The sequence below is a fragment of the Rhamphochromis longiceps genome, linkage group LG2, assembly GCF_057381845.1.
Source record: "Rhamphochromis longiceps isolate RC_006_pf linkage group LG2, R_longiceps_female_GT1.1, whole genome shotgun sequence".
Taxonomy (NCBI): domain Eukaryota; kingdom Metazoa; phylum Chordata; class Actinopteri; order Cichliformes; family Cichlidae; genus Rhamphochromis; species Rhamphochromis longiceps.
In genome coordinates, this window is record NC_140558.1 from 5,942,428 (window position 1) to 5,969,059 (window position 26,632).

The following is a 26,632-nucleotide window of genomic DNA, read 5'->3' on the forward strand; positions in this document are numbered from 1 at the left end:
TATTTGCCCAATTGATGAATCCAGTGATTTCTAGATAACTTCTTTAACATTGCAAAATTGAGCACTGGCCTTGGAATAGTGTACATATTTTGTTACTGCTACTGTAGAGACTGTGGACAATATTAAACATAAATATTGCCTCCCAGCATTTTTTTCACTGGTGGAACCTCGGTAAGACAGACAGCAATTTAAAGAGTATACTGTTTTATTGCATATTGACTGTATCCAGAATGCAGTATCACTAAGTCATTTCATGTCTTTTTGCTCCCAGAATTTTGATGACTGGGTTGAGTTATAGGATGGTAGTTACAGATGGACATGCCAGATTGTCCTGTGCAGGGAAACCAACTGGACATTTTTAATTCTAAAGCTTATAAACGACAAAGTCATTGCCTAGTCCCTCTATAATAAGCTCTGGTACTTGGCAAATTGTAGCTGATTTTTCTTGTAAAATAATGTTATGTTAGGGGCTTGACTCGCCCTGTAGTGATATATGCAGATGAGCCTGCTGTACAATGCATCTTACATATTGCTTCTTCTAGTCATGTTATTTTCTTACCTGCTCTAGGTAGGTGTAGCTCCATATCTTCCCATCAGCAAACACCCTGGAAATCAGGCGGCCTTGGCTATCATACTCAAGCCTCTCAGTGGTAGGACCTCTCTGCAGGGCACTGATCTGCCCACTGCTTGTGCGACTGACATTAACTGGCAGCAGCTTACTGCTGGGTACCCAGAGAACTGGATGTCCTGCGGTGTCATAAATAATCTTTAAGAGGAACTTCCTGTGGTCATCATAAATTTTCTCTGTCCTTAGGGTGCGATCATAATCAACGGAAAGAATGTTCCGTCCGTTCACCTGTGGGGGTGAAAAAAAAATCAAGTTAAAATTGGGTTAGACCAAAAAATTCAAAATAAATAAAACTTCTCCTAAAACTAGTGATAATATAGTTTTGATGCTTGAAAATAACAAATGAGGACTGATTATACAACATTACAAATTTAAGAACAAATACTTTGATTTGATATCACTGGTCTTTGTCAGGATGGCTCTTTAAACTGTATTCATAGATTTTTTTTTTTACTACAGTTGTCACAAAGATTAACACCTCCTTCACGAGGCTCATTAAACTGAGAGACACTTTGGCGATCGTTCAGGTACACTTAAATCACAACCTCCTAAATTCAGTGGAGACAAAAAATTACCGTGAGCCAAAGTAACCACCCAAGTTAAGTTCATGAAGTGCCTTAAATCATAAGACCCGTGTCAGATTCTAGGAAGCAGGAGTAAGAAAAGGAGGAGTCATGTACAGTACTAGAATATTGATAACCCTCTACATCAGGGTAAATGTTGTGACTGATAAATCTCTATTGAAGGAAAAGAGTGCAGAAATATTTTCCAAGGTTATAATAAGGACAGAGACAGCCACCAATATGAATTTGGACAGTTTGATCTGGATTTTGCATAAGTAAGTTGGTTGGATTATCTAAATGTGCTACAAGGGAAAAAAAGTTAAAGAAAAACCTTAACATACCCTCAGCTTGCGTCCAAACACGATAACTTTCCCTCTGGCTTGTTCTTTGCGGAAGCGCCACTCTACCAAGTTTTGCCCACTCTCCCCTGGCAAGCTCATGTTGCGTCTGGCTACAGTCGGGTTGGCAGCGCCTGCCAGGATGTGGGGCTCTGTCTGGTAGTGGGTGTCCATCCCGTTGGCATAGGTAATCCTGAGCGAATTGTCATACCCCACTTGGTAGCTACTTCTACACTGGTCTGTTGATAGTAGACAAAAAGTGAAACTTTTGAGGCAGTTACACACTGGAACTGATGCTAACAGTCTTCTGGGTTGATCAATGGTTGTCTGTGAAGATGCTACAAGTTCTTAGCATTTCAAATTAGTACATTTTAAAATGAAGAACGATCATGGATGACGTGCTAAAATAACTGGGCCATCTGGCTCAGGCGGAGCGCAGAAACCACTTAGTTACAAGGTTGATACATCTCCCTGACACCCAAACCCACACACTGAGAGAGTAATCATTTACACTGTCGTCTGTCAGGCTTTCGTAATGATACACGACTTCAGCTTACTCAACATGGCCCCGCCGACCCCTGGAACAATGACAAATAACAACTTACAAAATAGCCAACTGAGCTGGGATGATGCGATTCGAGGCCTTACCCTGAGCCAAAGTGTAGAAGGCACGGACAATTGAGGTATTTGTTGTGATGCTGATTTCCTCCTCTGTCATGGAGCTTTCAATATCCACCGTCAAAGCGCTGTATAGGTCCGTGTACAAGTTATTCACCATTCCAGTGGGAAACGTCACATTCATTAGGCGTCCTTCACTGTCATAGCTGGTTGACAAAAAGAACATCGAATGACAAAGCATTGATATGTATGAGGGCTCTCATAGTGCCACAGTGCATTCAATTATCAGCTCTTTTATACTCGTTGAGTAAAACCATCGACTTTCTTGTAATTAAAATGTCACATGTTCAATTTCCTGAGCATAAGTGGAGGCATGTCTGTATAAACCCTAGGCAAAATCCAAATATTTAATATGGGAGAGTGACACATCTCATCAGCTATCACGTTCATATAAAAAAAATTACAGAGACTTGTAATGAATTCAATTATTTGGATGATTGATGTGCCATTATAATCTTAACTGAATTCTGCTTTTTTAGTTGTAGTGAGGATATCATTCATGGCATAATGTGACATGACAGCAAATTAGACAAGGGAGAAAGAAAATCAATCTCTGGTAGCCCATGCTACCAAAACAAAGCCCGGTCATTATGGAATAATAAATAATGAAATACAGTGCAGGTCATTTTGCTTTTAAAGTGTGCCTGTTAACCCAACACACTAATGTCACCATCACTACTGTCACCTACAACATCATTAAACACGGTTCAGTAAAAGAATAAAACACTTAATTTGCAATGAGATACTGAAGTCAAACTAGGCTATTTTGCTATCTGAGGCAAATTTTATAATTAGATTTCAATTAAATGTGCACCCTAAAGCAGTTCGCAGGTAACTGTGGTTCCCAATTATAGAGTAAAGTTGTACTAAGCTGTGAGACGAGAGAGACCATGCACAGCATTACACACATTCAAGAACATATGTGGCAAACATACTTGTCTTTTACCTCATGATGTACTGCACAACTGTGTGTAATCATAATTATGGGCTGTTTCCATATTCTGAAAGCTTAATTAAAAGCAACCCAACTCAATATAGCAATCACAGAAAGGTTTCCACAAAATGTTCTTGCCAATTGCTATCATACGTACTCGTAGAATGTTGTCCAGCCAATCTCTGATGTCTTTGTAGCCAGCAGCCCATTATTGCCATGGTATGTAAGAAGTACCAGCTCCTGACCCTGTGCTGTGAGTGTCTTCAATCCACCGTTGGTGCTCATGGTCATCCAGATCACCTGGTTATCAGGTGCGACGATACGCACCGGCATGCGATTGGGATCCCTACGAATTCTCAGAGTGTTGCCACTGCTGTCAGTAACAGCTGTGATGTCATTCTCTGTGCTGTAGCTGAAAGTATATTTCAAGTCACCAGTCAGCAAGCTTGCAGTGTGTTGGTGGGTACCATTGCTGTCAAACACATACAGCTCCTGGGCATCAGGGGAAGCCACTTCGTATGTATTGGCACTGGAAGTTGGCCCGTTTCTAGAGATGGCCCGGATGCGGATGTTGCCCAGGTCTGCCACGTAGAGTGTTCCATCTGGAGCTGCCACTAAAGAAGATGGAGCATTGAGCCTTGCATCTTTGGCATAACCATCCCCTGTCTGGTAACAGTCGCAGTTGGCATCATTTTTGCAATCGCAGTCGGAGGGAGCCCCGGCCAAATGCGTTATCTCACCATCCACAGAAACCTTCCGGATCCTGCTCATCTTTCGCTCATCTGTCTCTGCTACGTAGATGGTACCATGGTAAGATATGGCAATGGAAACAGCGGATTCTAGAGGGGTTAATTGTGCCCTCTGACCACCAGCCACTCCCCGCTCCAGTCCAGCCAATGGGCAGTGGTTAGGTCGGCCAGCTGCAATGCTGACTTGACCATTTTCTGAAATGCGCAGCACTATATTGTTGTCCAGAACATACAGCGAGTTGTCCATTGGGCTAACTGCTAGGTCTGTGGGCCACTCCAAAATCACCTGAAATACAGGTATCAGTAGATTAGCCCATTTAATGACAATGTTACCCGTCAGTACATCAGTATACATTTTCAGACAATTTCTCTCCATTGACATTTATAGTGTTACTTCCTTGCTCTTACCATAGTAATTATATTTCTTTTGTATATAAGAATGCACTTTATGATGTGTGTTTTTCACAGTATGTGTCAGGAGCAGATTGAAGCCACAAAGAATTCTTGGTATGCCAACACACACACACTAAATAAAAAAGTTCTCGAGTCTGTTCTAATTAGGAGCAGAAGTTGTACCAAGAATGAAGACTTAGATAAAAAGGAGTTGAAGCCCCGACCTCTTTCTGACCTTCAAACAGTTAGCTTTGAACAGCGGATTGTCAGTCTCAGAAAGTTGCACAGACACAGCAGTGCATAAATCGATGGTGAAAAGATGTAGGGGAAGGGCATTTCTGAAAATATTTGACCATCTGTCAAGCAAATCTGATGAGCCTCTTAAACTGAGTTACATGTGGACATTAAGTACTGTTCTGTAAAACGAATTTTAAGTTTACATGGTTGGTATTGTCCAAAAAGAATGATGTCCTAGCAGAAAATACATTTGTGCAATTCTGTAGTTATGTGACACCCCTTTGCATTCAGCACACAGTAACATCACCTCGTTTTCCCATAAAGGGTTTTAGATCTACACAGCTGAAATATACTTTTTTAATCAGCTTTTTGGTGATGATTTTAAGATATATCGCTGATGCAGGAAGGATTAGCTCTCATTCTATTATTTTTTTTCCCCCCAAACTTGGAACAAACCATATGATATTAATGGGCCAGGAGAATGAATACCTAAGGGATATAACATTAGCTCTGAGCTCTTCAACCTGGGACTGGGTAATGAATTTAATATAGCAGATTAAATATAAATAAAATTAAAAAATAATTCATACATTTAAAGTGACATCATTATTAACCATGTCTTGCAATAATAATAGGTATATATAATGATCCAAAAACTACTGTAAAACCACAGCCAGCCATTACAGTCTCCTTGTCAGAAATGTGTCATTGAATAAAAAGCTTATTTATAACAGCACAAATGACTGGTCTGGCCTTCAAATACATAACTGTGTCTGTCGCGCTGACCTAGTAGGTGTGGCTGTTATTCCTCTTTTCCTCCTCCTGCCCTCTACCTGTTCGGTGCTGCTGCTTACCCATGGCCGCTGATTAGACCTTGGGTGCAATCAACAACTAAGCACGGCCTGGTGTGCGCCGCCCTGCCAGGTGAGCCACATTAGAGCAATCAAGGGTGGGCGTGCCGAGTAAACCTTTAAATGCATGCAGCAGTCATTTGACCCGGGTGCAACATACTGAGAGGACGGCAAACAAAGCACTTTTCCACTGTGAGGAAGACTTTGAACAAGACAGGCTATCGGTAAGCTCTTGAGTTCACATTTTGCTTTTGCAGATGTATCTGGGACTATGGAAGCTCAGTTGTGCAAATGTTTTACGCTTAGGGAAATAGTTGCTGCATTTAAGTTTAATTATATTGACAAAAATGAATGTTTAAGTTTGAATAAATTGTTTGTGCAGTTAGTGTTCCCACATATTTATGTTAATTAATATTAAAAATAGTTACCCCAAATCCTTGGGTGGATCGTAAAACTAGTGAATAAATGTTTGGTTTTGATTTAAAGAAAATAATTCTTTGTAAAGAAAATCCTTAGTTAAAGTCTATTAAAATGTTTGTGAACTCTAAAATGTATACTTTAAAATACAATTGTTTATAAAAAAGTGTTAAATGCAAAGAAGACACATTGTGTATATTTATTTAAGAACCACAGTTAAATTAACACAGTTAACCACATGGTAAATGGCTTTACTGAAGTGTATTTTGTTATTTCATCTGTCTTCTGTGTAATTTATCTGAATGGTTAATGAAATGTTCTTTATTTTTGTGTTGAAAGGTTTTTTTACCTGCTGCTACCTACCAGCTATCAAACTAGTTGGTCTAAATAAAGTTGAGTGAAATTCAAAGTCTGGTCTTTTTCAAGTGTGGACACCTCACAGTCAGAGGAACACTTGACAGTAAAAAACCGGCCTGGCCAGTAGAGAAACCGGCCTTGACCAGTGAAGACTCCACAAAAGCTCACCGCAAAGACGGAGAAGACTCCACCTGGGGGCCTGGAGGAAATTGCACACCGTTTGCCTGTCCAATCAACAACCGAGAAAACAGAATGGCTGAGTCCAAGTCACTCGAAGAGCTGAAAATAGAGCGAACCACTGCAAAGAGACTGTTTTCCAGACTCACCAACCATATAATAAGGACCCACATGGATATGTCTGTAGAGGAGCTGCAGGATTCCTTCAAGAGACTCACAGTAGAGGGCTCCAAAGTGATTGACGCGAACGAGGAGCTTGAAGCCGCCTACATCACGCAGTGTGAAGCAGAGGGCACACCGGAGCTGATGGGCCAACAGAGAGCAGACGTCGAAAAAACGGAGAAAGAATGTGAGCAGAAGTTGAAGGAGGTGAAGCACCTGATCAGAGAGACACTGTGGACATCATATGGTGAAAAAGAACTGACCCTTGCTCTAAAATCAGCAGAAATGGCGTGTGAGAACGTCACATCCACTCAGATACACCCCTGGAGGCATATGATTTTATGCTCCGCCATCTAGAAGAACTGGTGAAGAAAGCTAAGCAGGCACACCAGACATGGAACCGCTGGGCGCCACCTGCTGAGAGGCGAGATTGTGATCGTCGACTGATGGAGCTCGAAACCTGCCTTCCAAAGCTGGTGTCGGGGAAGGCCGCCGTTATCAAAGCAGAGAGGATTAAAAGAGATGCCGACCAAGCAGTTGTCACAGTCCACAACGCAGCCTCGGTCGCAGCCATAAAATTGAAAGCCACAGCTTTACCAAAGTTCACCGGCAGCCAGCGTGAGTTCTACAGATGGTGGAAGGAATGGGAGGCTCTGCAAAAGCAAGGTGAACCAACCGGGTCCGTGGAAGTAAAGAAATTCCAACTTCTTGATAGCCTCGATGATAAAGTGGCCAAAGATCTGCGCCTGTCCACATACACCTCAGCCGATGAGATCTTCAGAGTCCTCGAGAACCGCTATGGAAATCAAGCCACCATCGCCATTGAAATCATTGAGGAGCTTCAAGCTATCCCTCCTGTCCGTAGCAACCAGCCTAGAAGAATTATAGAGCTTATCCACGCAGTTGAAAAGGCCCTCTATGATTTGAGTGAGCTGGATGAAGCAAATGCCATAAAGAACCTCTTGGTAATAAAGTCTACTGAAAGCAAGCTGCCTGAGTCCCTAAAGAAAGACTGGCTTACCCACGCTGCTGATCCAAAGAATGCTGTGACTCATCAGAACCGGTTTGACAAGCTGCTCGCATACCTCCAATCTCAAGAGTCCATCTACGAGCAGTTAGACCAGCTGAGAGACATCGACCCTGCCAAGGAGAGAATAAAGTTCCCAGTAAAGTACGCCCGTACCAAGTCAGTTAAATCCAGTACTGATCCAGCAGGCTGCATCATCTGTGGGGACCCAAAGCACAAGAGAAAGCTCTACATCTGCAGACGGTTTCGAACCAACACAAAGTTACAGGAGAAAGAGGATGCAGTGCAGCAACTTGGAGCCTGCAAGAGATGCCTCGAGATCCACGATGAACCCTGCAGAAAGACTACTTACCTGTGTGGAAAACCAGAGTGCAAAGACCAGCATCATTACCTTCTTTGTCCCTTGCCACGACCCTTATCACAAAGGCCCAAGTCTGGTCCGGCGAGAGCTGAGGGGAGGAGGTATACAGAGGTTCAAGAAGAGTTCATCTCTAAACTATCGCCAGAGCTAGCGCAGGAGTGTCGGAAAGCTTTCTGCAACGTCTCATCACGAGCCTTCAACTCCATGGCAGCAGAGAGAGGTCTACTGGAGGAGACTGGTCTAAAAGAGTACCCTGTGATCCTGATGCTCCTTGACGTCATCGCCAGTGATGGGCAGAGAATTGGGACACTAATTGATCTAGCATCTGACACAAACTACATAACCCATAAAGCCGCAAGTAAGCTCAACCTTCGCAGTGAAGACGTCATGCTTGTCATCCAGGGTATCGGAGGTATGAAGGTGTCTGTGGCAACCAAGCGCTACCTTCTCAAGATCCGTGTCAACACCTCAAGAGGAACTTTAAAGCCTCACCAGTTAGTTTGCTATGGTCTTGACAAGATTGCTGAAGTGACAAGACATGTTCCACCTCAAAAGCTACAGAAGATCTTCCCTGACATCCCTCCCCAAGACCTCATCAGACCCAGAGAGATCCAGCTTCTAATCAGCCATAAAGAAGGCCAGCTGGTGCCCCAAAAGATCCGTTCCATCGGTGACCTGGTTCTCTGGGACGGTCCACTTGGCAAAACAATCGGGGGCACGCATCCAGACCTCTTTGAGGAAGTCACTTTGATGGCCCACACCTCCAAAACTCACTTCGCAAGATCAATGAGAGCTGCTGCATTCAAGTACCAAGAGTTCACTAAAGACCTAGCTTCCTGTCAGCACCCTGATCACCCTGAGACTCTATCCACCACAGCTACCAGCAGCAGAGACTTTCTGAAGTGGTGGAGGTGGGAAAGCATCGGAGCCGCTTGCCAGCCGAGATGTGGAGGGTGTCGTTGTGGGAGCTGCCAGCCAGGGGGTAAAGAAATGACGCTTGCAGAAGAGAGGGAGATGGAGATCGTGAGGAATGGCCTGACTTACTCAACTGGAGATGCCCACAACAGTGAACCGCATTGGCATGCTAAATACCCATGGGTAGAAGATCCAGCAACCTTGCCAAATAACAGGAAAGCAGTAGAAGCAACATTCATCAGAACCGAGATGAAGCTATCTAAAGAACCTGAATGGAAGAAGGCCTATGCTGCACAAGTTCATGAGATGGTAAACCGCAGAGCTGCAGTGAAGCTGTCCAAAGAAGTCCTGCAGAGTTGGACTGGGCCAGTATGGTATATAAGCCACCTCATCGCGCCAAATCCACACTCTGTCTCTACCCCAGTGAGGTTGGTGTGGAACAGCAGCCAGAAGTACAGAGGCCTCAGCCTGAATGACATCCTCATCAAAGGTCCTGATGTCCTGAACCCGATAAGAGCTGTCCTGCTGAGGTTCCGAGCTGGTGTCTACGCCGCCCTTGGTGACGTCCGCAAGATGTACAACTCCGTCTGGCTGGAAGATCGAGAAGTCCACTTGCACAGATTCTTGTGGCGTGACACAGAAGATGCAGACATAGAAGACTATGCCATAACAAGAGTCAACATTGGAGACAAACCTGCTGGTTGCATAGCCCAAGTCGCCATGAGAGAAACTGCAAACCTACCTTCATTCAGTCACTTCACAGAGGAGAAACGTGTGCTGGAAGAAGATGCTTATGTCGATGACATCCTGACATCACACAATGACCTCGACCATTTGAGACGCCTAACAGCCAACATCGAGCACATCCTGAGAGCTGGAGGATTCTACATGAAGCCTTGGGTCTACTCCAGTCAAAGTGGGAGGGAGGAGTCAAAGAAAGAGTTGCCTCGATCAGAGCCAAAGACTATGATCCTGCCAAACCAGCTGACGGAAGATGACAACAAAGCCCTTGGCCTTGGCTACACCATCAATGATGACAAGCTTCATGTCATGGTCGCAGTGAACTTCTCAAAGAAAAGGAGGAAAATGCGCCTTGGTCAAGACCTGCTCAGAGAAGAAGTCAGAGAGCAAACACCTGATCCACTCACCAGGCGAGAACTGCTAAGCCAAGTCTCCGGCCTATACGACCCACTCGGTCTAGTGACTCCCGTCAAACAAAAGGGTGCCATCCTGGTAAGGAGAGCTTTCCAAGAAGCAAAAGTAAAGCACTGCCTCGAAGACACATGGGACGCAGCCTTGTCTGAAGGTCTCCAAGAAGACGCTATAAAGCTTCTGGAAGAGTATGCTGACCTGAAGAAACTGCATTTCACTAGAGCCCTGACTCCACCAGATCCTTGTGCAGAGCCCAGTGCCATCACGTTCTCTGATGGCAGTGAACATGCATATGGTGCAGTGATGTACCTTCGCTGGAGCTGCAGCCATAGTGTCATTGTGAGACTAGTAGAGTCCAAAGCCAAACTGACGCCTCTCAATCACAAAGGCGATCCTGTTAAAGCAGAGATGTGTGGCGCAGTCTTTGCTGCCCGTCTGAAGACCTACTTCCAGAGACACTGCAGAATCCAGGTCAAAAAATGGTACCACCTCGTTGACAGCCAGACCGTCTTGGGTGCAATCCAGCGTGAGAGCTACGGTTTCCAGACCTTCTTCGCAAACCGCGTTGGTGAAATCCAGAGTAGCACTGATGCCCAGGATTGGTGGTGGATTCCTGGGTCAGCAAACATTGCAGACATCCTCACCAGAGGGGCCAGTCCGAATGCCCTAACCGAGGACTCCGAGTGGCAGTCGGGTCCAAAGTTTCTCCAACTTCCTGAAGATGAGTGGCTGAAGAAATCCGCCGGAGAAGTCGCTGCCCAAGCTCGAGAAACGGTCACAAAGCTACAGAAAAAGACTTTTGTTGCGGTCCTTACCAGAATGCACATCAAGGCGGCTCAGGACTCAGTACACGTAGAGTCAAGAAGGCCACTGGCAGGAGTAGCATCCCAACAGCTAATCAATGAAAGGGGATTCAGCAACCTGAGAAGGCTGATTGGGACCGTGGCGTGGGTCTGGAGGGTTGCCAAAAAGTTCATGAGATCCAAGACCAGAGACCAAGAAAAGTGGGAGGTAGTACCATCTTCGGGTGTCCTCACAGTCTGCGAGAGACAAGATGCTTTTCGAGACCTTTGCCTAGCAGCACAAGAGGGCGTCAACTTCCCAAGCACCACAACAGACAGACTAGTCGTTTACAGAGACCAAACAAGTGGACTTCTAGTTTGTGGTGGCAGAATCCAAACCTTCAAAAAAGACCGCAAAGCCGTTCCCCTTCTACCATTCCAAGCCTGGCTATCCACCCTCCTTGCCAGAGAAGCACACAGCGAGGGACATGGCGGAGTGGCAGAAACCTTACTGCGGATGAGAATGAAGGCTTGGGTTGTCAGAGGAAGAATTATTGCCCAAAAGGTCGTTGACCAGTGCATCATCTGCAAGAAGGCAAAGGCAAGAACCTGCAAGCAAGTAATGGGGGACTTACCTGAAGAGAGGTCAAATCCTGCTGCACCATTCGAATTTACATCTGTTGACCTGTTTGGACCCTATCATGTGAGGGATGATGTCAAGAGAAGAGTGACCATGAAAGTTTGGGGAGTTGTGTTTTGCTGTATGGCAAGCCGAGCCATTCATGTCGAACTAGCGAGCACACTATCAACAGAGAGCTTCCTGCTTGCCTACCAGAGGTTCACTTCTGTCCGAGGCCATCCCCGGAAAATCTGGTCAGATCCTGGCACAAACTTTGTCGGCGCCAAACCTGTCTTGGAAGAAATGTATGCTTACCTGAGACGACAAAACAAGGAGTCGCTTGAAGAATACTCTGCCAAAAATGAGACCATCTGGGCATGGAAGATTCTTCCCGCTGACTCACCTCACCGAAATGGGGCCGCCGAAGCTGCTGTCAGAGTTACCAAGAGAGCCCTCCATACTCTCGGCAATACAGAGGCTCTTACCTTTAGTGAGTTTCTGACAGCACTCCAGCTAGCCGCCAACCTTGCAAATGAGAGACCCATTGATGCCAGATTTCAGAGCCGAGAAGATCGCATTGACTACATCACGTCGAATAATCTGTTGCTTGGTCGAGCCACACAAAGTGGGGACTTCAAAACTGTTGACTTCACAAATTATCCTTTCAAAAGGCTGAAGGAAATACAAACCATAGTCAACAACTTCTGGAGGTCCTGGAGCCAACTCGCTGGACCAAACCTGTTCATCCGCAGTAAATGGCATACTGCAGAGAGAAACATTGCTGTTGGAGACATAGTTTGGCTCTGCGACCAAAATGCCCTTAGAGGGCAGTTCAGACTCGCAAAAGTCATCAGCGTGAATCCTGATTCTAAAGGGATCGTTCGAGATGTGCATGTGAGGGTTACTCCAAGTTCCAGCATTGCGATCAAGAGTCCAAAACCCGCTACCACAAGTCCTGAGCTGGGCACCACCTTACATCAGGACATCCGGCGTCTTGTGGTCCTTTTACCGGTGGAAGATCAAGCGAGGGACCAGCCCACCTGAGTGCGATCTTTCCAGACAGTGCTGAGCAAAGATCGAGTGGGAGGTGTCGCGCTGACCTAGTAGGTGTGGCTGTTATTCCTCTTTTCCTCCTCCTGCCCTCTACCTGTTCGGTGCTGCTGCTTACCCATGGCCGCTGATTAGACCTTGGGTGCAATCAACAACTAAGCACGGCCTGGTGTGCGCCGCCCTGCCAGGTGAGCCACATTAGAGCAATCAAGGGTGGGCGTGCCGAGTAAACCTTTAAATGCATGCAGCAGTCATTTGACCCGGGTGCAACATACTGAGAGGACGGCAAACAAAGCACTTTTCCACTGTGAGGAAGACTTTGAACAAGACAGGCTATCGGTAAGCTCTTGAGTTCACATTTTGCTTTTGCAGATATATCTGGGACTGTGGAAGCTCAGTTGTGCAAATGTTTTACGCTTAGGGAAATAGTTGCTGCATTTAAGTTTAATTATATTGACAAAAATGAATGTTTAAGTTTGAATAAATTGTTTGTGCAGTTAGTGTTCCCACATATTTATGTTAATTAATATTAAAAATAGTTACCCCAAATCCTTGGGTGGATCGTAAAACTAGTGAATAAATGTTTGGTTTTGATTTAAAGAAAATAATTCTTTGTAAAGAAAATCCTTAGTTAAAGTCTATTAAAATGTTTGTGAACTCTAAAATGTATACTTTAAAATACAATTGTTTATAAAAAAGTGTTAAATGCAAAGAAGATACATTGTGTATATTTATTTAAGAACCACAGTTAAATTAACACAGTTAACCACATGGTAAATGGCTTTACTGAAGTGTATTTTGTTATTTCATCTGTCTTCTGTGTAATTTATCTGAATGGTTAATGAAATGTTCTTTATTTTTGTGTTGAAAGGTTTTTTACCTGCTGCTACCTACCAGCTATCAAACTAGTTGGTCTAAATAAAGTTGAGTGAAATTCAAAGTCTGGTCTTTTTCAAGTGTGGACACCTCACAGTCAGAGGAACACTTGACAGTGTCATTAAAACTGTCAAAACACTCCTGAATTGTGCTTTTCCACAGGGTGATTAATAATAAAACATGATGCCTTTGAGGCTGCCTGAAGTAAAACTGCACTGAGCCACTTCTCTAGCTTGGATGCCTGAAGATCACACAGTCTCGCCAAAACCATGTTTTTACTGGCTTACACCAAATGACTTGGTTAATTAGCAAAAAGTGACAAGTTTAATCCTTTGTCCCCATGTTCTTTTATGTTCACCCGCTTCATGTTCACCACCCACGCGTGTACACAAACACTGATTGCTTTCTCTTCTGTTTATGTTAAAAATGTTCTTAAGTTGCCTTAAACGCCATTTTATTTTCTCCCAAACTCAAATGTGTTTCTCTTATTATCTAACCTCTTAATAGGACACCACTTGCGATATCTGTTCTTGGAGTTATTTTGGTTGTGAATGTAGATAATTTCCATTGCCATGTTTGGTTTGTAGCCTTGTACTCTGCCTTTTTGTAAGCCGGTCTAGATTAAAACATTAGGAATCTAATCAAAATGTAAATCTGGTTAGTTAAAAGGAACAAGAAGAAAACACTTTGGGCTGGCTTGCAAGAAACCACTAACAGTAGACAGGTCAAATTCAAAGGACTCTATTATGGACAGTGTCATGGACCCACAAAGTTGTTTCCTGAACCATTAGCTTTGCCAATCTGCTGCTTACTGGTTCTCTAAAAACTCTTCTATTCACATCTCGGGCTGCTTATGTAGTTCGCTTCAGAATTCACTTTCTGCAGAAGCAGGGTATAGAAGAGGATGTGAATGCCTGTATTTTCATATGATAAAAGGCTTTTTTGGGGTTTTAATTTTTCTTCATAAATAAAGGAGCCAGATGAGAAAAGATATTAATGTTTAAGCAAGGGAATCTGCACAAGAGGTGTCATGGTATTGTAATTCTTTAACCTATTGCGTAGGGACAGGGTGCTGGTTTTATGTCACCCCAGGTAGGCAGTAAATTTTGTCGGACAAAGCCGGCCCTCCTCAGGTACTGCCAAAGAAAAGGTTTTATGTGCAGCGAGCCTGCTACCGAGTGCTGCTTCATTATCATGTGCGGTGTAAGTGTCCTCAATGCTGAGAATTTCTAGTGGAACACTAAACACTAATTCAGCTCCAGCCACATCAAAACAAGCCCCCCAAACTGAGTAATTATTCTTCCCTCCATATCTTCTGCCGTGACCTGAAAACTCATCTCTTCAATAAACACTTCATGTTTCCACTTCCTGCAAAATCCCATCCTCCTCCTAGCACACATTTTCCTCCTGTGCTTTCAGAGAAAATGCTCTGCTCGTGTTGGATTGAGTGCAAAGAGCGCGAGAGAGAGCCAGAAAACAGGAGCATTTTCTTCTTCTCTTTCTTTCTTCAGCAAGCACCTCATAATGTTGGTGTTCTAGGAATGTAAATTTATTCCACTGATCTTACTGTTTTGATTTGACTGCTTTTTTTTTTCTTTTTTTTTTCTTTACGGCTGTATAAACGGGAACTGTACATATATTTAAAGTCTCCTCTTTATCCAAGTCTCCTGACCAAGATGCTGTAATTGAAATATTACAGAACCACATCACAGAGCAGGTGACACAAAATAACTCAAAACTGCAGAATAAAACAAAAACAGAATTATTAAACCATGAAGAAAGTTCCCAGTAAGAATAATTTTAAAGATTACATCTGTGAAAAACAGACACAGCCTAAGTGGCAATCTAAAACCACCAGCACAAATAAGACTGATTTAATGCCATCAAATAATAAATGAATTATGCTAAAACATCCAGATTCTAATATACTACCAAATATTAGCAGCCAGAAGAGTGCATACACTTTCCACAGCAATGATTTCCATTCCCTGAAAGAGAGCAGTTTTTGCAATTTCAAATTTAATTGCAAAAGGTTCCAGGAAGAGCGAGCTGCATGTAAAAAAGCTATTTTACCTAAGAGTTTGGAGGATTCTTGATAATAATATAGATGCTGAGGTTAAAAAAAAAAGAAAAAAAAAAAGAAGGACAGTGCCAAGGCTAATACCCTATTTCACATTTTATTCCACAAAAATTTAATGTGTCCTTTTCTTGAAGAGCACACAACATCAGTGCTCTCATATATTAACTTCTGTGTCAACAGTGTCACTGTGGACAAACGTCTCCGGGTGTATTCCAACCAGAAACCCTGGATGACTAAAGAGGTCCAGGTCCTGCTGAAGCAACGTGACGCCGCTTTTAGATCCGGTGATGGTATGCAGTACAGTGCAGCCAGATCTCAGTTGAAAAGAGGCATCAGAGAGGCCAAGGCAGCGTACAAGAGAAGGATCGAAGACCACTTCACCACCAACAACTCACGACAGGTATGGCAGGGAGTTCAGCACTTAACCAACTACAAACCTGGCAATACCACGTTGACTGAGGGTAACGCGGAGCTTGCAGAGGAGCTGAACCACTTCTTCGCACGCTTTGAGGTGAAGGGACCAGAGGCAGCAGCAGCAAAAACATCGGACAGCAGCAGCCCAAGCCTCATAGTGCAGGAATATGAGGTGAGGCGCACACTGAGGGCAGTGAACCCCAGGAAGGCCACCGGACCAGATGGGGTAACCGCAAAGGTCCTAAAAGAGTGTGCAGACCAGCTGGCTGGGGTCTTCACTAAGATCTTCAACACTTCACTGTCCCAGTCCTGCATCCCGCCGTGCCTAAAATCAGCCACAATTGTCCCACTGCCAAAGCGTACTAACATTAGCAGCCTCAACGACTACCGACCAGTTGCTCTAACACCTGTTATAATGAAGTGCTTTGAGAAACTGGTCCGACGTCACATCATGTCCTGCCTGCCACCCACACTCGACCCGCTCCAGTTTGCATACAGAGCTAACAGATCAACTGAAGATGCCATTGCTACAACGCTCCACACCACCATCTCTCACCTGGAAGTGCAGGGCCGTTACGCCAGGCTGCTCTTTGTTGACTTTAGCTCTGCTTTCAATACGATACTCCCGGACAGACTAATAGATAAACTGCTGGAAATTGGACTTCCTTCCACCACCTGCCGCTGGATCAGAGACTTCCTCTCAGACCGTGTACAGAGAGTTAGAGTGGGGCCTCATCTTTCCTCAGCCCTCAGCCTCAACACCGGCTCTCCACAAGGGTGTGTACTGAGTCCCCTACTGTACACTCTGTACACACATGACTGTGTTAGTTCCCACCCAGACAACACAGTCATCAAGTTTGCAGATGATACCACTGTGGTGGGGCTCATCTCAGGGGGAGATGAGACTGCATACAGAGCTGAAGTTCAGAGGCTGTCAGATTGGTGTGCAGACAACAACCTGGACCTCAATACCACCAAAACAAAAGAACTGGTAGTTGACTTCAGAAGGAGGAAGTCCGAGCTGCAGCCTGTCAGCATCAACGGGGAGTGCGTGGAAAGGGTCTCCAGTTTCAAGTTTCTGGGTGTGCACATAGACACAGACCTCCAATGGAGCTCTAACACCTCTGCGGTCTTAAAGAAGGCCCAACAGCGTCTCCACTTTCTGAGAATCCTCAGAAAAATGGACCTGAAGAAGGAGCTGCTGACCGTCTTCTACCGCTGCTCCATTGAAAGTGTGCTGACATATTGCATCGGTGTGTGGTTCTCCAGCTGCACCACAGCACACAGAAAGGCACTCCAGAGGGTCATCAACATGGCCCAAAAAATCATTGGACATCCTCTTCCCTCCCTGAAGGACCTGTACAGCACTCGCTGTCTCAAGAGGGCACGCAGCATCCTACGGGACTGCACACACCCAGGACACCGGGTGTTTAAGCTGCTGCCGTCTGGCAGGAGGTTCAGGCTGCTGAGGTCCCGAACAAATAGACTCAAGGACAGCTTTTACAACAGGGCAATAGCCCTGATCAATGTAAATAGCTGACCTGACTGGATACCTCCCTGGACTTTTTAGGGGGAGGTAACAATGTTTAAAACGATAACAATAATATTTATATTTATAACAAGGTGCAATAATAATTAATGTGCAATAATAACAGTGTGCAATACACATACACTTATTCTTCTTTTTTATACTAAGTTAATATACTGTGTTGTGTTGTTTGTTACGTTGTGATGTGTCATATCGTGTCGTGTTGTGTTATATGTAGTGCCGACGTAGGACAGTTTTTCCAATTTCATTGTACTACTGTACTATGTATGACTGTGCAATGACAATAAAGAGTTATCTTATCTTATCTTATCTTATTCTCCACCTCTACAACACGTTTTCATGAAATACGGCTTCATAATTTTTGCTTAGTCCTGCTTACTGACACACACAAAGAATTGCCCTTGGCAAAGGAAACATGGCTTTGTACGGAGCGCTCTCTTGAAAACCAGTAGTCATAGTGCATGTACAGTATGCAGTTATACAGCATATCATACAGAGCAGTCAAACAACACATGTCAGTAACCATACTGAAGGGGTACAATGATGGGTGCACCATACTGGTCATACTAAGAACCGGCTGGCACTTCTGTGTTTAAGTCACCTGATTGATGTCCATGCTATTGTCACAGGTCAGCGGGCGAGCCGATGTCAGGTCATTCGAACCGAGGAAAGTGGAGATGATGCCGTTTTGGTCCACTTTTCTGATTGTGGTGCCATCAACAAAATAAATCAGCCCATTCTTGTCCACTGCAATGCCTGTTGAAAACAGGTGAGAGGGAGAGAATGGAGAAGAGAAGTGCAAAGGAAAAAGCTTGTGATAACAGGAAAAAAAAAAAAAAACATGTTAGATACGCTGCATCTATGCCTGCATGACTCAGTGGACAGAACACGATGGATACATGTGTCAAGCTTGCCTTCCCATTATTCAGGTCACTGCAAAAAGCAAAGCCATCAATAATTCACAGTCTGCTTTTCTGCTATTAAATAATTTCACAGGCAGAAGTGGGAAAGGCTGTATTCATACGGTATATATGCACTTTGCCTTGTCTCGTAACCCTCCTGTCCAAAAGAGACCTCGGGAGGTAGGGATGTCAATGAGTGGTGCTTTGTGGAGATTTTTTTTTTACGTCGGCAATCATCAACAATCTGCACACCATTTGAGAAATAAATAAGCAGGGGAATGAAAATGACAGCTTTAGACAGTTTTGGATGAAAGAGGTGAAAGACAGGCAGTTGCCTCGGTGACAACTGTGGACTAAATTGTCTCGGTGATTGAGAGTCAGCTCAGAGTCGTAAGCTGGAGCCAAGCCAGTGTGGAGTTGCAATAACCATTTGTCCCAAACTGGGAAAATACATTAACAGACTATGCAAGCCTCCACATCACTTTCCATGCCACTGTGCTGTTTAATATGAGACCTCGGCCATACCTCACATTCAGAGATTTAAATGTTCTGCGCTTTTCTATTTACAATTTAAATTTAATTTCTGAGATTTCAGGATGTTGTAATTAGCATGATCTATAGTTTTCTGAAGGACTTCTACCGGTCTGAACATACTATAACTTCACTTCTACCTCCAGAGTATTATTTCTTTTTCAATGAAGTCTTTAAAAGCTTCTATGGAAGGTGAGTGATTTGGTTTGACCTGTGGCTAGGTCTGCACAAGATTGCTTTCTGCTAAAACATTGATGAGCCGAGGGAGCCCACGGTGAATCCTAGGGAGCTGGCTATTTGACAGTCTGAGATTCTCAGACAGATGAAAAGTGTCACATTTGAGCAGAGTTCAGCACATGTCTGAGAGGAGAAAAAAAGGAGCCATCTGCTGTTTCTTCTATGGTCCCGGCTTCCACCCACTCCATCATTAGAGTCGCTCCCTCAGATTGCCTCCGCTCAAGCCTTTATCACCCAGCTGAAGCTGAGCTATTGCAGTTGGCATTCAGAGCGGGCAACAACTAGTGCGCACAACAATTCATCCTTGCCTTTTCTTCCAGAAGAATTTATGGAAAAGTGAGCAATCACGCCACTAATGACCATGTGATATTCGAATGTGGACAACAGGTTGTGTAGAGTGGGTTTCTGACAGCAGGAGCTTTTTGTGGGAGAAAAAAAAGCCTCTTTAAGAAACAAAGTAATAATTCTAAGGATTTTAAAAGCAATATACAAATATTCAAAACCAGTTCTGCAACAACTTTTTTGATTGGGAGCAGCAGTGCAGAGCCTTAATTAACAAAGCATCTCTGTTTTTCTTAGTTGTATGGAAGTAATCTGAATTGATAACACATGAATCGCAACCAAATTTCATTCATTAAAATCAGTGAGCCGGTTCTTGGCACAGAGCTCAAAGCCCAAGTTTAAATCTAGCAGATGCCACTCCTGAATGAGAAACTCATCAATGTGTTCAGCCCCTTCATTTGAATACAGTATCTTCATTAGTTTTAAATTATACCTTTGGGTCCAATGAGAGAGGCCTCTGGAGCTTTGCCGCCATCGCCACAGTGGTCCTCATCAAATGCCAGACAGTGTTCGCCAGTTCCCGCTACCACCTCTGCGTTTGACGGCAGATCCTTGCTTCCAGCCAAAGTTCTGGGTCGGTAGATCCTCCGGGAGTTTGTGTCCGACACATACAGCTGGCCGCTCACTGGATCAGTCACCAGGTAGTACCGGTGTGCTGGGTTGTTACTGCATTCAAGATGATAACTCAGTTATATACTGTAATTGGAGAAAGGTTTTTTCTTTAAAAGCCTTTTTCTAACAGTCCAGCCAGATTGTACTTTAATGGCAACAATTTGCTCCTAAAACGTGATCGATGCCTTAATATCTGAAATACCTCAATCTACCTCTAAACTTCAGCTAACCCTGATGAAATTTAGCCAGATTTTTCTCTCTGAAAATCCCTCCCCATTAAGAGTTAAGAGTAATATGAAGAGCACAGTGAATTTCTCAAGTCGTTTCATCTGTATGCATAGGTGTATATGCAGTATAGGTAGAAAGTACTTTCAGAACATCCAAGAGGCAGTACATTAAAGTATATATCTTAAGTGTAGTGGCATTAATTAGTACCAGTGATACAGAGTGTTCATTTCCTAATTAAGTGTAACTTTGTTCGGTCCAGTTGTTGCATAAATTACAAACCTTAAGACCCAGATAGCAAAAATTGTCATGTGCATGTAAAGTAAATGGTAGCAAGAAACAATGTTTATTCTGAATTTTGCAAGAAACTGTGAGAAATTTCCATAACAGTGAAAGAAGAGCAGAGCCTTTGAGGATGAAAGAGTGGAAACAGAGAGAAGGTTGAATAGATGGGAGTCAAACAAAATTCAACAGGATACCACTGCAGTGGGGTTTCGGTGTACAAAGCACAAATTGACAACTTGTGCAGCAGATCATTTCATTTCCTATCACTCCCCTGTGGGAAGAAGCCTTTGGAAATACAGAAATGACTGGCTTATGTTAACAACATGCAACTACTAATGAATTCTTGTTTCTATTTGCATTCAATTGTCACATAATGGGACAAAGAATCAAACGAATTTACAACACACTATCAACTGGTATTTATACTTTTAAAAAGAAGCTATCAAAACTGTGATTTACTGTCACATTTTTAAAAAACTCGACATATTTAAGAACTACAGTTAAGGCAGGATGGATACATACAACAGAGGCAGTTAACATGAAAAAGCGAGTGCTTTACAGCGCAGTCGTAAACATGGCTTCTCTGCTTGTACTCCAGCTTAATGGTACCTTTCTCAATGCTGACCGGCAATGGAAGTGGATAATGTGACGGCAAAATAAATGTGGCAATGAAACATCTTTGTAAAATGATGAAGATGGAGTCGTAAAATTTGACAGCTATTATGAGTCAAAGTAAATGCCCTAAATAGGTGGCTGCTATCAAAGTTCCATAAAGAATTCAACAAGTTAAACATTAGTAACCCTTTCTTTTACAGTCAATCTTCAGGGGGTGGGCGTAATAACGGAGACACCAGTATGGTGTTATACAGTCCAATCAAACGGTCATATAATAAATATTACCTGTGTGAAGCTTATTTGGTCATTTCCTTTAAAAATGTAAGTTGTGAAGGATTTGCCATGTGTTTGTGATAAAATTGTATCATTTGTGCCAAGGCCATCAATGATAAAAAAGCTGCTGCTTGACTATAGGATTAACCAGTGACTGTGTCTGTTCTCAAATTATTCATCTTCCCCTGTAGCTCAAAAGTTTCACCGTACCTGTCCCAGGTGCAAGCGCAGGTGGTAGTCATCCTCTGATGAAACTATCACAAACTCTTGGTAGCTGGCATTGTTCTGCAGGCAATCTGATTTGTCTGACTGATCCAGTATTCAGCAGCTCTTGTGGTGTCAAGACTTTCACGTCACTCTGCCTCTATGCTCCCTTCACTGCCTTTTTGTTTTACCTTATTTATAACCGACTCTTGTCTCTCTCTTCTTTTTTTTAGGTTTATCTGTAAATGCCATTCCACATATCCCTCCTTCTCTCTGCCAAGTGTTTGAAATGAGAAATACAGCGAATCTGAATTCAAGAAGTAAAACAGAATTAAAGCCCACCAGGTGAGTTAAGCAAATTAATCTTAAATTCATATAAAAAGTCACACACGCATTTTCCATAATCCTGCTCTTACACCAGTGGAATGTATGAAATGTGTTCCGTAGCTTCGCTTGATAGAGTGCTGTTGTCTTAATCAGGAATACAAAGCAGTTGTGTAAGTCCCTCTACAAGAGAACATCTGTCAGATGGAAATGTAATCATAAGCTTCACAATGATACTGTTTATTGCAGCGCTCCGAGTTGGACTGCGTCACACGTAGTGATTACTTGCATGAAAGTTGAATGTTTTACACTATGTCAATAATCACTAATTCTGACAGTCGGTGCACTCTTTATCTTGCTGAGATGTAATCAAGCTATAATTGTTCTGTTACAATTATACATGATAATCACTGCTGCTAAAGACGACTGTAAAGGGGAAGGTTATTCATATATTTACAAGGATGATGACATGCAGAAAGAAAACAACAAAACATGCACTAAGACAATACACCTACCTGTGTCTAAAGTCTTTATTTCTATGATAGGATGCAAAGGAAGCAGAAAAAGAGGAAAAAGACAATGAAACTGGTATATCTTGAAGGGATAGTTTGATTTTCAAGTTTTTACTCAATTATTCTTTCTTTTTTTGTTACTTAATCATAGGAATGAATCAGGCTTGACTATTTTATTGCTAATCAAAAGCAAGATTTGCACTAAAACAAGCTTAAAAATAGCATTTTTCTTCACACAGTCTATTAAAGGAAGAAAGACAAACAAACAGGAGTGCAAAGTAGTCTCATTGAAGTCAACAAAGCCACTAGAGAAAGTCAGTGACAGTTTGGCAGAAAGTAGACGCAGAGAGGAAAGCGTGCACTCTTGCGATCATCCTCCATTACCACTGGATTTCTCAATTTTAACCTCACATATTGAAATATTGATTCTGTCCCTTTGCTGAACACTGAAGGCAGAATCTCAACACAGATGTTGCACTTTACTTAAAAAGGTTGAGGGAATAACTTTTGTACTGTTACCAAGGAAACTTGCATGACACGTAGCGGAAACTCAACCCACTTTGGTTTTTGAATGTTTGAGAGAGAACAGCAAATTCTAAATAAGCGAACTCAGCCGCTTCTGTTTCTCCAAGCTATGAATGATACCACACATTAGGCAAAGAAACATGGACTTTCACCTGCTGCACTGGTTTATGCGGTTTATGTATTGCAACTGCCATCTATTGTGAACAGAGACATTGCTTTTCCTTATGTCAGACTAAATTTAATAAGGCTAACACAAGTCTTCAGTGTAGTGTTTTATGCTCCTCTTCCCGTAAACAGAGTAAAATAGTTGCTTAGAGTCATAAACCATTTCTTAAAGTATTATTTATCTAGTGACGGGCTACTGAGCATGCATGCTTGTTTACTGCATTACACGTTTTCCCCATCTATATTATTTTATACTTTCCAACACAACAGCTATGCTGTCTTAAACTATACCTGTGCAGGTATATTGACTCATTTCTGGTGGCCTTTTTTCTTTTTTCGCCCAAACCACTTGCTCATTTTAGATTTTAAAGAATCATTCACCCTTGTAAACCTAATATTAACTCCCAAATCAGTGCATGAACACAACCTGCCAACAGTGTGGTGACCTTGGTCCTCTTAAGGCAGTTTTCATATGTTTGTCATGTATGTGTCTCATGGAGGGTGACGGTCCAATGTACATTTAATCAACATCTGCTACTCTGAAATAAGCCAACTGGCCGAATCAGAGTCATTGCTGTGAAAAGCCAACTTGGCATGAGGGCGTAAATCATCCCAATTACACGCTGAAGACAGGATGTCTTTCCTAATTATGGAGATGGATTGGTAAAAGATTTCAAATTTCTACGGCCAGGGGAAAGATTTGTGTGACTGAAAATCTGTCCACCATGCCCTTTCAGTCTCCCTCTCCACGCCGAACAAATGTGGGATTCATATTCTCGTTCACACTTTTGGGGTCGGGTACAGTATGTGGCTTCTTCTTATAAAAATGTGGACGATGCATATGCAGTTTTTTATTTATCCGTTTGCGTAAATGAAGATTCAAGTTTAGTTATGTTTAATAAATTCAAGGGTTAACAGTTAAATCTTGAAATTAATATGTTGTTGCATAATACATGACATACTTTGTAAACTGTCTAGCGCATTACAAAACCCATACAAATGAGCCTCACCTCAGCTCCATGATACTTGTGACATTGCCAGATGGGTAGATACGGCGGATGTAGTTGAAATCTCCCACATACAGGCTTCCATCAATACCCCATGCCAGAGCCACCGGTGCCAAGAGCTTGTTGCCTTGGGCCTGCCCATTACAGCTGGGGCACGAGATGCTTCGACGCCGTCCATTCCCCATAACAGTGGAAATCACAGGGGGCTGGAGAGAGATAAACTGGTTCTCCCCACTCCCTTTGTAAAGTATGCCTGAAGGGGAAAAAAAGAACAAAAAAACCCAACAACACTAATTTACAGGATTGAAAATTTAGCCAGACAAATCCAGATAAAACAGAAATATAAAGTAGTTCAAATCTGCTAAAACAATGTATTTAAAGGAACTGTTCACCATTCTAGGTAACATGCTTGGTGTTAACTACAGAGCTGGAACTAAGAGGTAATTAGCTTGACATAAAGACTCACACTTACTTTAAATTAACTTTTAACATTATGTCTAATTAATAAAGAGAAAGAACAGTGGTGGCACTGTGTGTTTTTGTTACTTCAGCTTGCAGCATCTTTGCTAAGCTCACTAGACCTAACAAACACCGCACATTTCATAACGGTATAAACATAAAGAGAATGTGCAAAGATAATTTTCAAATTCATGATCTAAAGTACTCTGCATAAGCCATCAGAAAATTATGTTTCAGAACAAACTGCTGTTTATTTTTAAATGAGAGGTAACAAATTATAGTCCAAATGACTGGTTTATTTTATACTGCATAAAACTCAGGCAATCTGATTTAAATAGTTCAGGGAGTCAAGGCAGCACACGGGGAACTAGCCTTAATCATTGTTTTAACTGATATAACCTAATACTTCAATGCTGGGAAATGCTCTACAGCTGTTTTAGTGGGTTCCTTGAAACTCTCCGCAAAGCTGAAGTATACATTATGTAAAATTATTTTCTTTTAACTTAACAGGGATCCTGCTCTCCTCTAGTCACAAAGAGGCGGTAGACATAAATACAGTGCAGTGCACCACCCCCTAATAATAGTGCATTTCACTAAGGACTCACCGTATTTGGTGAGTCACTAAAGCTTAATATTTTAACAAGAGGCAGCTATAACTGGCTTTTTAAAGGGTGCTGATATAGTGGGACTCTCTTCAAAGGGGAAAAAAACATCAAAGGGAAGAAGTGCATGCTGGAAGCACTTAATTATTCACATCCAGCAACTTGTGTGAATTCACACTGCCTCTGTCCTAATTAGTGGATCTATGACACCTCTGAATGGTCGCATGCTGTCGTTCTCCCACAGCGCTGTACCATAAGCCATCGTAACCCTGGATGTATGGGAAATCAAGTATGCAGCCACGCTGCTTGTCCCTTCTCTGATTAGTTCCTTTCATTGATTTAATTGATTGAAGGACAAATTCAAATGAAGGCACGGTCTGGCGAGACTCTGACAGGACGATCTGACCAATCTGTCTTTTGTATCCGAAAGCATTATACATGAGCCTCTAACAAAGACAAATAGGTCCGTGGGAAGGCTTTACGTGTGACGCCATCAAACGCACGACCTTGGGACTTTAATTGAACTGTGATCCATGCGTCTGCTCACTGAATAAAGCACACAGTGTGATGAAAACACTCAGTGAACTGAAAGGTTTTGGCTGCACCCCGAATCAGAGCCACAAATAACAAATAAACTATGTAATCTGACTAGAATTTTAATGTCTGTTTGTGTAATAACTTCCTAACATTCCCAGAAAAGACAAAGACATTTTTAATATCTAAGATGTACCGCAGTGTGTAGGACGTAGATCAGCTGCAGCGGTACAGCTATTGAGCCAAAAATAAATAAATAAGTAAAGAAAAAGAAGAATGCTAAGGTCGTTTTGGCACGCCACTGTGGTCCTCTCTTATTTACACTTCCATCACACATTACTGTATACATAAGTCTTACCATAAGCTATAAGTCAGTGTAATGGAATGGATTAAATATACTTATCAATCATCCGCTACCCCCCAAACTATCACTTCGCATACCATCGTATATCCTTTTGCTATGATTTTCTCACATACACAATGTCTGCCTCTAACTTAAGAGCAGATTAAGGTGCAGCTTTCTTCCCTCAAGGGCACTTGGTCATGACACATTACTGCTGATGATTGTTGCAAGGATCAAGCTTGTGAAGTCTCAGCTGGAGAGCTGCACTGATGGGAATTTGGCTTCTGACTGTCTACTGCCCCAGGCCGAATAAGGGGACTCCTACAGTGTCCAGACTAAAATGGCTTTAGAGTTCATAAGCATATGTCCATAAATATTTCATGCTTTTACTCTACTGTGCTCTGAGTTTGGAAGAAATACTGTAAATAAAAACTTTCTTAGAAATAAGTTCCCGCTCCTGAGACAAGGAGAGTATACAGTTTCTGCAGCAAGAAAACTTTGCTGAAGTGTAAAGACGAAAAGCGCTCCCTCGACAGATTTTGCAGAGGAGACTCAAAATATAAGTATGGCAGCAGAACGGCTCAGCCGTTAGGATTGTGTCTGCTCACTGATTAGTAAACGAATAT

General features: G+C 42.8%; 1 protein-coding gene across 9 annotated transcripts in view; it reads right to left on the reverse strand.

The window, feature by feature from the left end:
* The window catches only part of LOC146676871 (teneurin-3), a 146,000-nt gene that overhangs the window by 7,195 nt on the left and 112,173 nt on the right, over positions 1-26,632 (reverse strand). For all 9 annotated transcript variants that reach the window (XM_085415828.1, XM_085415834.1, XM_085415819.1 and 6 more), the window contains 7 exons: positions 24,072-24,321; positions 19,755-19,987; positions 17,911-18,065; positions 3,299-4,176; positions 2,178-2,353; positions 1,533-1,768; positions 560-856 (listed from right to left, as the gene is read on the reverse strand). In XM_085415828.1, coding sequence (XP_085271954.1) covers positions 560-856; positions 1,533-1,768; positions 2,178-2,353; positions 3,299-4,176; positions 17,911-18,065; positions 19,755-19,987; positions 24,072-24,321 — 2,225 coding nt within the window. The remainder of the gene's footprint in view (positions 1-559; positions 857-1,532; positions 1,769-2,177; positions 2,354-3,298; positions 4,177-17,910; positions 18,066-19,754; positions 19,988-24,071; positions 24,322-26,632) is intronic.